A 15,594-nucleotide genomic window follows, 5' to 3' on the forward strand; every position below is an offset into this window, starting at 1 on the left:
AAAATAGGCATTACTTTCTTCAATTAGAAATACCTTGTCTATTCACTATTCATTCACATTGGAACTTCTTTTTCCAGGAAAATTTCAGCAGCAGGTGCAGGTGCTGTTAGTGTCACTAATTTCTTAGGCAGTCTATTGGCAAATCGATAAAATCAATGAGGTTCATATTTAGAATTTAAGAGAATTTTTTGCTGCAACCAAAAAATTTTTTAATGCCATGGGAAGTACAGCTTTCTTTGTGGATAAAACAATAATCTTTAGCCTTTAAAATTCATTATATATTTGAAACATTATCACAAAATATTAAAATTACTAGAACTTTATTTGACTAGAAAATAAGTTGAGTAAACAATTTACAAAATAAAAATCATAACACATATTTTAAATAAAATAATAATAAACGAGAACATAATGGAAAACTTAAAAATAATGAATAAATTAACCAGAATGGCATAAGCAATTTAAGTTTTTAACCTATGTAGGATGAGTTATCCCTATTTAACAAAGTATTTGATAAAATAAAAAGCAAGCACTAGTTAATCACTTGTACAAAACTGTACATTATATTTACTATATTATATTTGTTAAGGAAAAAGTTTAATTTAGCCAATTCTGGCCAGAAATATGACTACCATCTCTAGACATCATTTCTAATAAATATGACTCTTTTTAAAATTTGTTATCACCTATAATTCTAAGCCACATTATTTCTGTTGAATAACATTTACAAAGTGTATCAGAAGTTTAGGCAAAAACGTACATCATTTATTACACAAAATAAAATTTTAATAGAAATTCGATTCATTTTAATTCCTTTTAACGAAAGTTTAGACTAGTTAATTTAAATAAAAAGATTTTCATTGATATTTAAAATTGAGATTCAAGAATTTTTGCATATTTTTTATAATTATTCGTGGTACACTTAAATCCACTTGTTTAAGAGAAGTTGAACTTTCTAAGAAACAATTATAGCAGTTTTTATGGCAGACTTTATACGTAATCTTCATCGTAGATATCTGTAAAGAAACTGTAGCAAAATTTTAAGAATTCCTTGACTATAAATACATAATATTTTCAGAACCAGAATGTATAGCTAGCATTATTAAATAAAAAATTATAATTATTTACTAATAATTATGAATTGTTCAAGTAGATATTGGGTTTCTTCGTAGCGCTGATGTAGGTGATACAGTCTGCTAAAAATCAAACTATTTTATACTCATGATCAAGTGGAAGACTAAAGAGGATTTATTGAATTTCCATGCTTCGGTATATAAAGTAGTTCACTGACCAGTCGGAAAGGCTCCCATTTTTTTTAAATCAATTTTATGAACATGAAAAGTTTTGTGAGGCAAAGAATTTGAAGAATCCAATTATCTAAAGATAGAAAGTGAATAACTCAGCGAGAAAGCTGCGCCCCAAGATACTTCGTCTTCCAGGTTAAATAATTCTGTCACACCAGGCTACACAGACATTTTTAAAAAGTGTTTGCTTCTAGTCTTTAAGGAAGATAAAGTAAGGCTTGTTCGCGCTAAACGAGGTTTTCCCCTAATTTAAGTAACGACTTCTACATTTTCGCCACTTTATTGTGAGTACCTGATTAATGAAACAAGCGATAAACAATAACAACCAAGGAAGGGATTAGCCATGCAGTTAGCGTATTGGATTCCCACGCGGAGGTCCCGGGTTCGAATCCAGCTACTGGCCCCCTTAGATTTTCTCTTTCCTAGGAACTTCTTACAGCTTACTGCCGGAAGCCGGCAGTGCACTGAAATAAGTTCCGGGCGCCAATAACCTCAGATTTGACGCGCCTTTAATCATTAAAAAAATAAATAAATCAAAATAACAATCAAGGAACAAATTATCCATTACAGAACAAAGTAGGAGATTCCTTTGGTGCCACTTCTATGCGCTTTCTCTTTCTCTTTAAAAATAACTATACATTTACAATTCTAGGCAGCGTAATTCTTCATGATAAATTTTACTAAAAATAATAAGTACCAGTATAGCTAGATCTACTGCTTTGTCATCAATCTAATCAGATTTTGATCTTATGCCACGCATTGATTTACGCTAAGGCTAAGAAGTCAACTTATGGAGAAGTTTGCGTAAATCAATAATAATCAAAAAGTTCTGCGGACCCGCAACTATAGAGCAAAGGCTTGTCTATATATATATATATATATATATATATAAAGTTGAACAAATAAGAACGGAGGAACAGCTGTCGTCCAAGATATCAAGGAGGTTCTGAGAGAGGTTTCAAATAACAGAAATTAGACAAGAGGAACCTCTCTAGGTTAAGTTGCTACACTGATCGTACTGTCATTGCAAGGTGAGCAAGGCAATAAGACAACTTGAAGCTATCCTGAAGGTCAGTGAACTTATTTAAGCCAATGAGTACATAAAACGTTTTTTTACTTTTTCTTCTATTTAATTAATTTTAATTTCAGGTGAATGTAACTAGCTTAAAATTAACTTTTCGAAAACAATTCATCATTCATACAACAACAGCGCTTACATTGGCCCAAAATAAGTTATCTGTACAGATATCTTAAAACAAAGAAAAACATTACGCAATTTTTTTTGTACTTAATAAAGTATAAGCATTTAAGAAAAGCATAAATATTTTGATTAACCTATATTATTTGTTAACATATAAAGCGATACATAATAGTTTTAGCAGTAAATAAGAGAAATTTCTTTAATGATTTTTTTTTTGTATGGTCTTTAAATTGCGAGATTCTGTAAGAACAGAATAGAATTGGGTATACACATTTTTGATTTTTGCAAACACTTTTACAGAAAATAGATATTTATATAATTCTCAGGAGTATACATCTGGAAAAAAAAAAGCACTGTAATTTTATGGCTTTAACTAATAGCGAAAACAGATTTTAATACAAATTTAAAAAAAAGAAAAAAGAATCAGTAAAAAAATAAACTTAATTCCATAAAGAAAACTATTGTCATAAGAGCACAATGGTCTGCAGCGTTAAGTTTATTTCTATCAAAACAAAAAGAAATCTTTAATATCTTTGAAAATACGCACAAAAATATATGAATATAATATATTAAAGTTATTTCAAAGCTGAACATAGTCATACATTTTTAAAAATGTAAATGAATTGGGCACTAACTAGTAAAAGAATTGATGAATATTATTTAATTTTTTTATTTATTTTTGTATCAATAATATTTGGAAAAATTATAGTTTCCATGTGACATTAAAAGGTCAAGCTTTGGAAGTAGTTTTAGATATTAAAACTACAAAAAGTGAAAGTAGTTTCGACTAGCGAAAGTTTTGGACATTAACATGGTTAAAGGGTATGGTGACTGTGAGTTTGGAGGTAGTAATAAAAAAAGTACAGATGATGATTGAATAAACCAGGTAAATTACTCGACATTGGAAAACGAATACAAGACAGTAAAGACCACTACCAGAAGAGGATGTAGAAAATGTTAGATGAAATAAATTTCATTTGAATCATTGCTCAGTTCAACAATTCAAAGAGGTAAGCTACCTTAAAGGAGATAGATTACAGAAAATCTGTAAACAAAATCTAGGTTATATGGTGAAAGAAAAGATTTCCGAAATTTTGGGAGGGAGATATCTCCAGGATCCCCCTCTCGGCTTCCCATTGCACCGATGTATTTTGTTTTGTTTTTTCTTTAAATAAAGTTATTTGGGGGTTCTAGCCCAGGACAAGAGTGATTCTGATTCTGACTGTATCACAGAATCAGAATCTACGACTGATGTAAATAACAACACAACTAATTCTGCACTGTAGCTTCAAATGAATTAAATTATTGAGTAACTATGTTAAACCCCATTTGTTTTTTTTACAGTTTTTTTGCAGTGAGACCTTTACAACAATTCTTTAAGCAATATACTCTCAGATCCAATAGAAGACCCAATAGCTTACTTATTTTTAAATAAAAATTAAGAAAATACTTTATATGATAGTATACCGTCATAAAATGCAGGTAATAATAATATTATTGGAATGTAAAAATTCTAAATATTGCAGAAAAGTTGATTAAATACATCATACAACTTTGGTACGTCTAATCGTATAATTAATAAGATTTCTTAGTGTATTTCTTTAGTAAAAATAAATACAGACATAAGATATGTAATTTAGATAATAAATAAGTAGTAAGTTCACTTAATAATTAGTGGAAGCCTTTGGAATCGCGTGACACTTTTTTTTCACTTAAGCGAATGTTTATTTTTCTTCTAAAAATTGCAAAGTAAAAGTAAACAAATTTCTCCCAATAAATACCAATGATTTATAGAAACAGAATATAATGGGAGATATGAATTTTTTTTTTAAGTTATTATTTTTTTCATTTTATTATTAAAACTATCTGCCAATTGTAAAATATATTCTAAGATCAAAACAAAATAATAATAATAAAATTAAAATATGTACATATGAAGTTAGTGCGGATTTGCAATTTTGCTTTTTGTTTTTGTATTTTGTTTTGTTTAAAAAATTCAAAATAATAATTTATATGGAATTTGAAACTTTATTATCGGTGGTAACAATGGGGCCAATATTTGTATATTTATAATTTTTACGATTAGGAAATAAAGATTCGGAAAAATCAAGATCTGGATCTATTTGATTACGGTACCGGAAAGCGAGTATGATTCCAATCACCTGAAAAGAAAAGAAAAAATATTAAATTATTATTTCAAAAAATTGTTTTAATATTATGTATATTAATTTTTGGTTATAAATAGTTACATCCTTAGTTGTTTGTACAGTAACAATGGTTACTTATTAATTTCTATGATGAGATAAATGTTAATATTTATGAACATAAAAAGGATTACTCTACAATAGTACAAGTTATGTTATTCCTTTCACTGCTACTTAAGTGGCTTCTCATGTTCATTTGGAATACATTTAATACCAATCTAAACCATTTCGGAACTTTTAGAATCCCTTCTTACTAATTCTAGTACTAGTCACCCTTATCGGTCAGCTATACTAAACATTAATATCATTTTTATATGTTTTTAATTGCTGTTTGGATTTGAGATGAGTTTTTTGTTAAGAATGATTTTCTTCTTACGTTTAATCAATTAATTATCTATAATAATTAATATAATACTGTAAAACGAAGCAGAAAGGAAGCAGGGTAATACGTTAAAAAAAACCTTAAAGGGGGATCACTAAAATTGTGTAGCTGGGTCCAAGAGTTGATTCACATGAGGCCCATATTCGTGAATCGACAAGCCATTTCAAGGCCTTCCTTTTAGCATTGTGCAAACCTTACCAACGAACTATAACCTTCCTTGGGTTTATTTATTTATTTTATTTTATTGTTATCCCACGTTTCTTAGTTTCTAAGGAAGTACGAGTATAAAGCATGATAGAAAAATTTGATAATGAAAGGCAAATATTTCTTTACTCCAAACTGATGTGTCTAAATTCTCAGGTGATGAGTGAATTGAAGTTCTAAAACGGTCAAAATTGAAGAAAACAAGCGTTACATGAAGGTTTTTATCAATGATATTATTCACTTTAATTTAAAATATTATTCCAAAAAAAAACCAGGTTGGATGACTAAAAGGGTTTCCAAATTTAAGCAATTTTCTAAATTTCTTTCTGTACACTGGAATTAATAAGACAATATTGCTATAAGTTGCTCAATCCTTGGTTAAATAAGCTTTCTTAAAATATTTAAAAATGAATAAGTAATATTTTACTTTATATTCTACACTGTACAAGCAGTACCACTTTTTTTTTTTATCCTTGTAAAACAATCACATGTCTTACAAAGTGCATTTTAAAAACTTTTTGATTTTCGAAGCTGTTGGAACAATTCATAATCTAGTCTAGTTGCGTTGATAAAAAAAAAAACAACAAATTTAGCGCTGTAACACACCAATTTTTCAAAGCAAAGTAATATCTATAGCAAATAAATGAATGATTTTTTAAGCTATAGGATATTTCTTTGCCTGATAATTGACTTGAAAAAAATGGTGTTTTAAAGAGCTAAATTTTTGTTATGTTTTTGTGAGTGGCTAAACAAAAAATTTGCATGCAAGCAACCCAAAGCCACAAAACCTATGTAAATGATCAACTCCAGAATTTATTAAAACAAAAATCTATTAATGCTACATTAATATGGTTTTAATTTTCAAACATACTGCATTATTTTGTGGGGGGGTCGTACAAAAATGGATGCTTTGTTAAACAACATGCAATGTTTCCAAAATATGTGCAAATGAAGCATAATATTTTTGTTAATGAATCATACACTAATAATCTATAAATAACAAACTAAAAGCACTATTTTAAATAAGAGAAATAATCAAATTTTTTCCCTGAGGTTTACTTCCAAAGCGTAATAAAAGCAATGTGGAAATTTATTATTACAGAGGTAGCGCATTGACTCCTAATTGATATTTCGATATTTTGGGTTATGCTAGAATCAGGCAACCATCTCTTTTTTTGGGGGGAACGTTTTGAGCTCAGACCGGAGATGGAAATTATAGTCTTTTAACAAAGAACAATGCCTCGGCAGTGAACCGAGAAGGCTTTATAAGCTCAAATGTTCCTTTTTTTTAAAAAAAAATAAAAAATAAAATAAACGTATACCAAAACACTTGTTCGCGTCACATTAAGGCCTTTGGACAAAAAAATAAATATGCGAGCGTTGTTCCAAACACGAATCTAATTGTAGCAACTCAAATTTTTAAGTAACAACTTTACTCAAATGTCGTTTTATTTTAAAATATTTACAAAGAAAACAATAATAATGGAATTAATTTTTGATTATTAAAGTAAGTAAAGTAATCGCCTATTTTTTTTCAGGCGGGGTTTAACGTCCAACTACCATATACTAGGTGTCGTGGACGGAGGCGACTAGCAAATGTACTTTACTATTTCTCATTTAATCATTAAATAAAATCCAAGGCCAAGAGACCGGGAATCGAACCCAGTACCACAATGCATATTAGCTTTGCAGGTCTCGCCTCTTAACCCGCTCGGCTACCGTGGCGCCTAATTTATGATTATTAATTCACACACTTTAATTCTCACTTTTATCATACAGGAACATGAAGCACTTTTTCTCAAAATACAATCCTTCATGGGTATTAGTTAGATATTAGCAATCTGATACGAATAATTGCCATAGTAAGAGAAAATAAAAAGGGATTTTTATTTGTTTATCTCTCTTATTTAATGGAATATATTAATATCTATAATTAAAGCAATAGCAAGTGTTAAAAAATATTAGGCACTCTCTACAATACATGCGTGTACATTTTGACCAACCAACCACCGAGTGGAGTTAATGGTTAAAGAAATGCACGTGGATTTGCACGAGGGTCCTTCTGGTTTCGATAACGCACTGTCAACCAAACGCCTACAAACTGTGAACATTAACATTATCACAAAAATATTACTTGCTAATATTTATATATTAACAAAAACAAAAAAAGAAGATTTTTATAAGAAAAAATCATTCACTTTTCACATAACCATAATTATTATTTTGGATAAAAATTAATTAAAATTTTAATATCTCTTATAATTGTTTGAAAGTATCAAGTTCCGAAAGGTATATTAACTCACTTAAATATAATAGACTCTATTATGTAAATTAAATTTAACTAAAAGTGCTTTGTCCCCGTTCAAAGTTTCAGTAAACCGAATAACTTACAAGAAGATTAAACAAAATAAAATAAGTACATTACTAATAAATATATTTTGCTAAACTTTCAAGCACAGGAAGACGTAATTAACCGAAAATAATCTCCAGTTTTTCAAATAAAATTCTCAGAATTCAGATTAATATCTAATATAGAACAATTATGATTGGGTCCTCAGGGTTGGATAATATTATTCAGTCAGCGAGTGTTATGATTGACAAAAACATAAATAGAAATCGAATTCTCCACCCAAACTTTGATGATAATCCGAAGATGGCCAGAAAAAGGAGAAAAAAATAATATGCATGCTCAGATGGATAAGTTTAACGCAAAAAATTCAAATAGTTATACTTATTTTCTTGAAATACGAGGTGCGTCTATTAAATACGACCGACAGCTGTGCAGCGTAAAGCCTTCTTTTTTGATTGCAGCGTCTCACGTGTTTGTAGAGAAATCTGTCTGACTGGAACCGTCGTTTGTGTAAGGAGGTGTTAGTTTCGTTTTGCCGAAAACATGATACTACACTTGTAGTAGAGCAACGAATTGTGAAATTTCACATCAAAACTTGGTAAAATCGCTACTGAAACTTATCTTTTATTAAAAGAAGTTTATGGCGATGAATGTTAATTACGTGCGCGAGTGGTTCAAGCGTTTCGAAAGATGGCCGAGAAGACTTCGGAGATGATGACCGCCCGGGTCGCCCTTCCACGTCCAAAACGGATGAAAATATCGATTATAATTAATCAACATTACTACCGTGAGGTGCTTACTCAACACCGTTAAAGAGTAAGGGAAAAAACTATCCCGAATTGTGGAAGAACAAGTCACGGGGTTCTCCATCACGACAACACGCCGGCTCACACAGCATTGTCTGGGTATGACGTTTCTAGCCAAGTACAACATCCCAGTTGTAGGCCAACCGCCTTATTCGCCTGACCTGGCCCCCATATGACTTTTATCTGTTCCCCTAAAGTCAAATCTGCATTAAAAGGAACACGATTTCAGTCCGTTGAAGCTGTGAAAGAAAAAGCGGCACGCGTCATGCAGGAGGAACTCACAGAAAAAGACTTCCAGCACTGTTTGCGAACAATGGTAAATTCGCATGGAACGTTGTAGGGATAGGGGAGGGGTGTATATTGAAGGTGATAATAACTAAATATGTATAAATATAAAATAAAATGTTTTACAGCAATAGTCTCGTTATTTAATAGCCACACCTCGTATGTAATAATCGTACAACGGCTTCCACATCCAAGCGTATCTTTTATTTGTGACACTTTTATTTGTACTGTACTGCTTTAAAAAACTAAATAAGGGTAAGATTATCTATTGTAGTAATTATCATTTGTAAAAATAATCTAACTAAAAAGTTAAACCATCACAGTTACAATGATTTGATAATTTTTTTGAATGCCCAAATGTAGAAATTACGAACGATCAATTAAACGAGGAAAGAAAATAATTCAGCCTAAAAAAACAAAAACAATAGGTAATAAAGGAGTCAATGGTACAGAGCTAAAAGAAAGTAGACATTTAGTAAATTCTGTGCTCTCTAAATGGAAGAAGAAGGTGTGTAGAATAAGAAGCAGGCGGAAGTTTCTTTTGGTTTTCTGAAGGTGGTTTTCTTGAAATAACTAATGAAAACATTACGCAGTAAAGTTTCTGATTTCCTGTTTTCATTGGGCCTTAAAATATTTTTATAGGAAAATTAACTATTAGAAAATGTACTTATCTTTTCGAGAGAGAAAATCAAACGAAACTAAACGTGCACAGAGGGCCTAAATGTTGACGCCTATTAAAAAAAAAAAACTGTTTCGTTAGCTCTCAATGATTCTTAATGCTGTGACAAATAAAATAGAATATTCTCATGATGATTGCAAGATTAACATCCAACACGAACGAACAAAAGCAAAAATAACATTTTCTAAACTGTGCGAAATCTATAATAATCAAACTACTAGACAAAAAAATAAAACCTTAGTAGAAAAATTAAATCTACAATACTAATAAACTACGAATTGCACTCTTAATTACTTACTTAATCCTTAACCTTTTATGTAATATTGGGGTCGAGTTATTAAATTTCAATTCAAAGAATGGGGGTAAAATTTCTTTTATTAACCATTAAATAAAAACCCAAGGGCTAGGACCGGGAATCGAACCCAGTACCACAATACATATTAGCTTTACAGGTCTCAGCCTCTAACCACTCGGCTACCGTGGCGCCTGAATGCTAGTTAATATCAGTCATTTCATCCGTCTTGGCATGCTTGATTTAGTGATCTGACCAGATAATTTTCAGTGAATGAATCATCATCACGTTAGAGAAAAGACAAGATAGTATCGGTTTAGCGTTTTATAAGATGAAACAGAATTTCTTTACATGAAACTGATGATTAAATTTATCTGTAGATGTATAAAAAAAAAAAATAAAAAAAATTTAGAACAGTTCTTGATAAGGTGTTGAGGTAAGCTTCACTGTAAAGTTAGATTTCAATGTAATGTACGGTTTTATAAACTTTACAATGTTGGCAATAACTCAATGTGACTTAAATATTCGAAATATGAAGGAAATTTGTAATTAGAAGTTTGTAGAGGAGAGAGGGTCCTATGAGTGTAAACACCAGAATATTTTTAGAATGACCCCTTTTATCTCTTTATCATGCAAATGCCAATAAGGTTAATAATGTAATTATTAGTTTAAGGAAGGTTAATAAGCAATTCAAAGGAACGTCAACTATCCTAAGCAATAAGGGAGGTTTCAATATCAATTATAAAACAAAGTATAAGAGTTGGAATTTATGATATATTCAATGTGTCTCAATGCCAAGGCTAGCTTTTGTAACACTCTATTCAAAAATGCTGAACTGTAGCATATTTTGTTTTGCTTTGTTTGTTTGTTTTTTTTAAATCAAAGAATAAATGTTGTAATTCTTGTCAAGTATTTAGACATAGTGCGATGAACTCTTTTACAGCTTAATATTTAAAAAAATAAATAAATTCATGAAGGAGCATATTTTTGAAGTAGGTTAAGAATTTATAAACTCACTTTTAGAAGCAATTTTCCTGATCGCATTGAACAACTAACCAAAGCTACCGTGCTGGGTCAAACTTGACGCCAAGCAAACCCAGGGATAATTTTTAAACTCGCTGTTTCAATAGAAATTATACGTTTGATTTTTTTTTTGCTATAGATGGCCGTAAATATAACAGCTAATTAACCTACAAATTTAATTCTGCAACGGTTTCCTTCATGAAGAGAAATTTAACTTTCCGACTTTCAATTTTTAATTCTACATAAAAGTTTTTACATATGTAAGTACAGATGTCTACGAATTTTTATTCGACTGTGGGAACAATTTCCAAAGAGGCCTACCTAATCATTTTGGTTGATCAGGCTGGGTAATCTATAAAAAAAGTGGGAAATTGTACTGCGGGGGAAAACAAGGTTAGAGTGGTTACAGGTTAAGTAAAAATTTACAAATCCCTAGCACAATTTTGACTTAATTAATACAAGCATAATCGTTTTAAAATAATTACTTAAATAGAACAATTAAAATGCAGATTGTTTTGTTCTTTTCTTAAGTTTTTTATTTTATTTTTAATTTCTTCATTTTCACCTAACATGAATTGAAATTAGCTATCAATATTTTTTAAAATTATTTTTTTCTAAATCCATTTTCTTATCTCATATTGAATATTAGTTATGTACTAAAAACAAAATAAATAAATAAAGTTTGAGAATAGTTTTGTACTAAATAATTTTTTTTGTCTATTTCCTATAACAAAATAGTTCGTAATTTTAAATTGAATATAGAAGGGTGGAAGTCCGGAGATAACGCTGTTCATTGGCATTGAGACACTGAACTATCATGGCTTTTTTTTTAAACATAATAATATAATTAAATAGTTTTATCGCATATTCTCTGATTAAATCTTAATTAAACTGATTAACTTAATTTTAATATTTTTATGAGAGTAATTACATTTTATTAAATAAAACAATTTTTTTAGCAAAGACGATTTGAAGAGATTAACTTTCATACTTTGGTTAACTGAATTTTCAATACTACAAATTATATATGCAACATCGTGCAAGGCATGCACTTGCAAACCGCTCATTGTACTTATTTACTCTACGTGTTATTATTTACTTATTATTTACTTGGCTAGGTTTTATTTTGATCTATTCATTTAAATTTGTTTTCATTAAAATTATTTGTCGACTCAATTAGTTAAAAAGTGAAAAAAAAATATGCAAAATAAATTAAGACAATATAATACTTTTTGTACATACCTCGGTGAAACTGAAAAACAGACCAATACCACCACATAATTTAAAGGCATAGTCAATAGTAGACTGCAGTTTTGCCATACATGGAGCTGTGCATCTGCAATCATCTGGGCTTCCAAATGGGCAACATACTGGCTGTAAAAATTAAAAAAAAAAAAAAAAAAAAAAAAAAAAAAAATTGATGTGAATAATTGCACGACCAGCAATAACAGTTCACAAGTTTACTTCTAACATCGAATTATATTGCCTTTAATTTTCATTCACTATAATACAAAGTCTTAAAAAATCGCATAAATCCTGGAATATCTGTATAAAATCAAATGTCCAGAAAAGATTTCCCTGTAAAGCAGAGCTCACTACAATATAGTGAAACTAATTCTCTATTTCCCTCATACTGCAAATAATGATTTTTCTTCAGTGTGGCTCACATAGTTTAAATTGATAGTTGTCCCACATATCCGAAAAAAAATAACCTTCATTAAATATAAACTATTGTTACCGGCCGTCCACGATACCTAATTTGGTCAGTTGAACGTAAAGCCCGTCTGAAAAAAGCGTTTTATATTTTTTTTTTTTTTAATTCAACATAAAACTTAATAACAATCTAGAGTAACTTACATTGTAAATTTCAATTACCTTAAACTAGTGTTATTACTTAAATAAACAATGTAACCGTAAAGACAAGTTATTAATAAGGTGTATAAATAAAATAAAATACACCTTACATCTTTAAGACATTCTGGATGACCCATGGAATCATTGATAGCATGAATCTTGTCATCAAACCCACAGCAACTGAACGTCTTTTGTACTTCAGCTTTCAGTTGCATGTTAACTCTGCTCCATCCCTAACAATTAAATATAAATATATGAAGGCAATTCAATTATAGTCAATAATTTTAATGAGAATTTTTTTATAAATTACTACCTGTTCCGCCAACTGCTTTTGTTCATCCATATTAACTGCTAAGCAGGCGCAAGCAACGCTGAACTGCACTAAGAGCAGCAAAAACAATATCACCATGTACTGTTTGATTTTTTTGTTAAGGAAAATTGGAAAATTTATTGAATTAAGTATTTTTATATGAATTAAGAGAATATTTCAAAAACGTTTTAATAGAGGTCATAACCAATCTGACCTTTAAAATAATGACCTTAACTAGCTGGACCTTAAATGACGATAGTTGGGTTAGTTCCTAAAACACATACTAATTATTTGAAGGTTACTAAACAAACGAGTTTAATAAGGAAATTAAAATTGGAATACTATTTCGCATTACTGAAGCACTAATGGGTAACTAAAAGGTGATTGTTCGGGCAAAGAAGCTCTGGTAGACAAAGCAAGTAAAGTGAAAACCAAACTGAAAGAAATAAACATTATCTTACTTCATTTTAATCTTAAACCATCAGTAAAAAAAAACAAATTAGACTCAACAATTAGAATTAAGCAGCGTAAGACAATAAGTAAAGGCAGTTAAAACAATTAGAAAATTTGGAAGTAGATCACCTAGAAAATATGACAAGAAAAAGAACAAGTTAGCTGACTATGAACCATCTACAGTATAACAAAGATTCTTGAAGAATCTCAGGTATTATAGAGCGATGTTGAAAGTTTTGCTTTCGGTTACTAATTTATTCCTAAAATATTACTTTTCAACATATAAACAAGGGAACTAAATAAATCTCACTTTCGAAAAAAAATTTCCGACACATTGGGGCAAAGTTCCCCAAAAATAGTATCAAATAAGAATGCAATGCTAATAAAAGTAGAAAATTAACAAATAAAAATACATAATAAGAAACTTACAAGACAATTTTAAGCACCAAGTTTGTAGATAGTTAAAATTGATGTAATTTTCTTTCTAACACAAGCACTTTCACAGACTGATACTACCAAACTAAGACCAATACTATCTTTCCTTAAAAACTATTTGTAAATGAAACAGAGATCAAATATGTTGCCATCACAAAACTAACAAATTATATATGTATACTTATTTACAAATATAACTGGACAATGAAATCTGATTTATAAAATGAAAATATTCTGTCATGTTTCTAATTTAGCGTCATAAAAGTTACAAATAAGTAAACGATAACTCCATAGAAGTATTTTGTGACTTTTTATAGTTAATATTACTTCTTCTGACTTCAAGAAGTGAAAGTTTTGGGATCGTTGAAATTTAGATTTCTATTTTTCACCAAACATATCACTTTTGAAGACCCTTGATCTCGAAACAGGTTTTTTTTTTCCAAGTAAGTTAATATGTTTGAGTTGCAAAATACAAACCAGAAAATCACAATGACTTCAAATTTTACTTTTAGAAACGGTGCAATCGTTGGAAATAATTTTTGAACAAAATGCCACTTTATTGAATCGACTTTTCAAAGTGAACTTTCTCAAAAAACTGACTTTCCTTACATTTCAATCAATGCTCACTGCACACATGTAGATATATAACTTTTATTTGAAACAAGCTCCCACGAAAATGGTTCTTAATACTATTATGAAGGAGATGTGGAATTAAGTTTCCGTCTAGTGCTTTTTTTCATTTTTTGGGTGCATCGTTCAAGATAGTGTCATTAAGTAAATTGTGGTAGTAAGTATATTATAAGGGTGTTCGCACCCACTTTGTAACTCTTACATTTCCAACAACTTTTCAACAATTGGCAAATAAATGTATGGCGTAGAATAAATTGAAATTAGTGTTTCCGAGGACTTAATATCTGTTTTAGAATGTCTAATTTAAATAACCAAATAATTTGGGAGAGAAAACAATCGATTTCTTGAATTGCCTCAAAAATATTGAGTATTTTAATGGGTTACAGCTACGAGAAGAGACCTATTGAGCCTATCAAATCACATAATGAACACTTGTTGAACACTCAGTCAACTCATCACCAATACAAGACGGAAAAAAGGGTTGATGGAAACCTTATTTTATAATGCACCGTTTCAAGTTTTAAAATAAAGGATACAAAGAATAGCATTACTTGGTTATGCTGTATTGCTCCAAATAAACCAAGAATAGAAACTAAGATTAGAAATATACCACATGCTAATATTCCTCCTATAATTGGAAGATTTGTAACCAAAGCCGAAGCCCTTCCATAAACCGCAGCAGCAATTAATATAAATCCAACAACCTTAAACAAAATGTAAAGATACGTCCATAAATATAAAGTCTTAAATGATTAACAACATAACTTGAAAAACAAAAACTTACAACATAAAGAATATTAAGAGCGGTTAATGCGTTTTTAGAACAAGTGAATCCGCCGCACATATTCTGATCTAAAGTTAACTTTTAGTAACGACAAAATTGTCTCCCTGACAATTCCACTCCAACTGACTATCTAAATAACACAAACTAGTGAATCACACCCTTCGGCTCATTCACCTAAGTAAAAAAGCTAATATTAATTTAACAGCTGACGACCCATGAACTTTTACTCATAATAATGTTAATGGTGGGGAAAACCTTACGTAGCAAGAGTTCTTTATTTAGACATTTTAGTTATTTAAAGGGGTATAATTTACAGTTGTATTAGTTAATTGTAATCAATATTTTTACAAAATCTAAATAATGTTATCAACATGTGAGTTGAATCATATGGTGGCATT

The 15,594-nt window shown here is 29.9% G+C and overlaps 1 protein-coding gene across 8 annotated transcripts; it reads right to left on the reverse strand.

Annotated features, from left to right (window-relative positions):
- Positions 1–251: 251 nt before the first annotated feature.
- Tsp97E (Tetraspanin 97E) lies at positions 252–15,566 on the reverse strand. Of its 8 annotated transcripts, none has more exons than XM_074127652.1 (7): positions 15,457–15,566; positions 15,197–15,370; positions 14,949–15,116; positions 12,898–12,996; positions 12,695–12,817; positions 11,973–12,104; positions 252–4,667 (listed from the first exon to the last, which is right to left on the reverse strand). In XM_074127652.1, the coding sequence occupies exons 2-7, from the start codon at positions 15,254–15,256 to the stop codon at positions 4,515–4,517; spliced, it is 735 nt and encodes a 244-aa protein (XP_073983753.1). In that variant the 5' UTR covers positions 15,257–15,370; positions 15,457–15,566; the 3' UTR covers positions 252–4,514. The 8 variants fall into 8 exon arrangements, 6 of the variants coding, with proteins under 6 accessions (XP_073983753.1, XP_073983756.1, XP_073983757.1 ...); XR_012458339.1 differs by lacking the exon at positions 15,457–15,566 and adding an exon at positions 7,272–7,396 and having other exon boundaries at positions 4,513–4,667; positions 15,197–15,417; XR_012458340.1 differs by lacking the exon at positions 15,457–15,566 and adding an exon at positions 7,265–7,396 and having other exon boundaries at positions 4,513–4,667; positions 15,197–15,417.
- Between the last annotated feature and the right edge of the window lie 28 nt (positions 15,567–15,594).

Source organism: Rhodnius prolixus, unplaced genomic scaffold, assembly GCF_049639745.1.
Source record: "Rhodnius prolixus isolate KJV_2025 unplaced genomic scaffold, Rpr scaffold_9, whole genome shotgun sequence".
Taxonomy (NCBI): Eukaryota; Metazoa; Arthropoda; class Insecta; order Hemiptera; family Reduviidae; genus Rhodnius; species Rhodnius prolixus.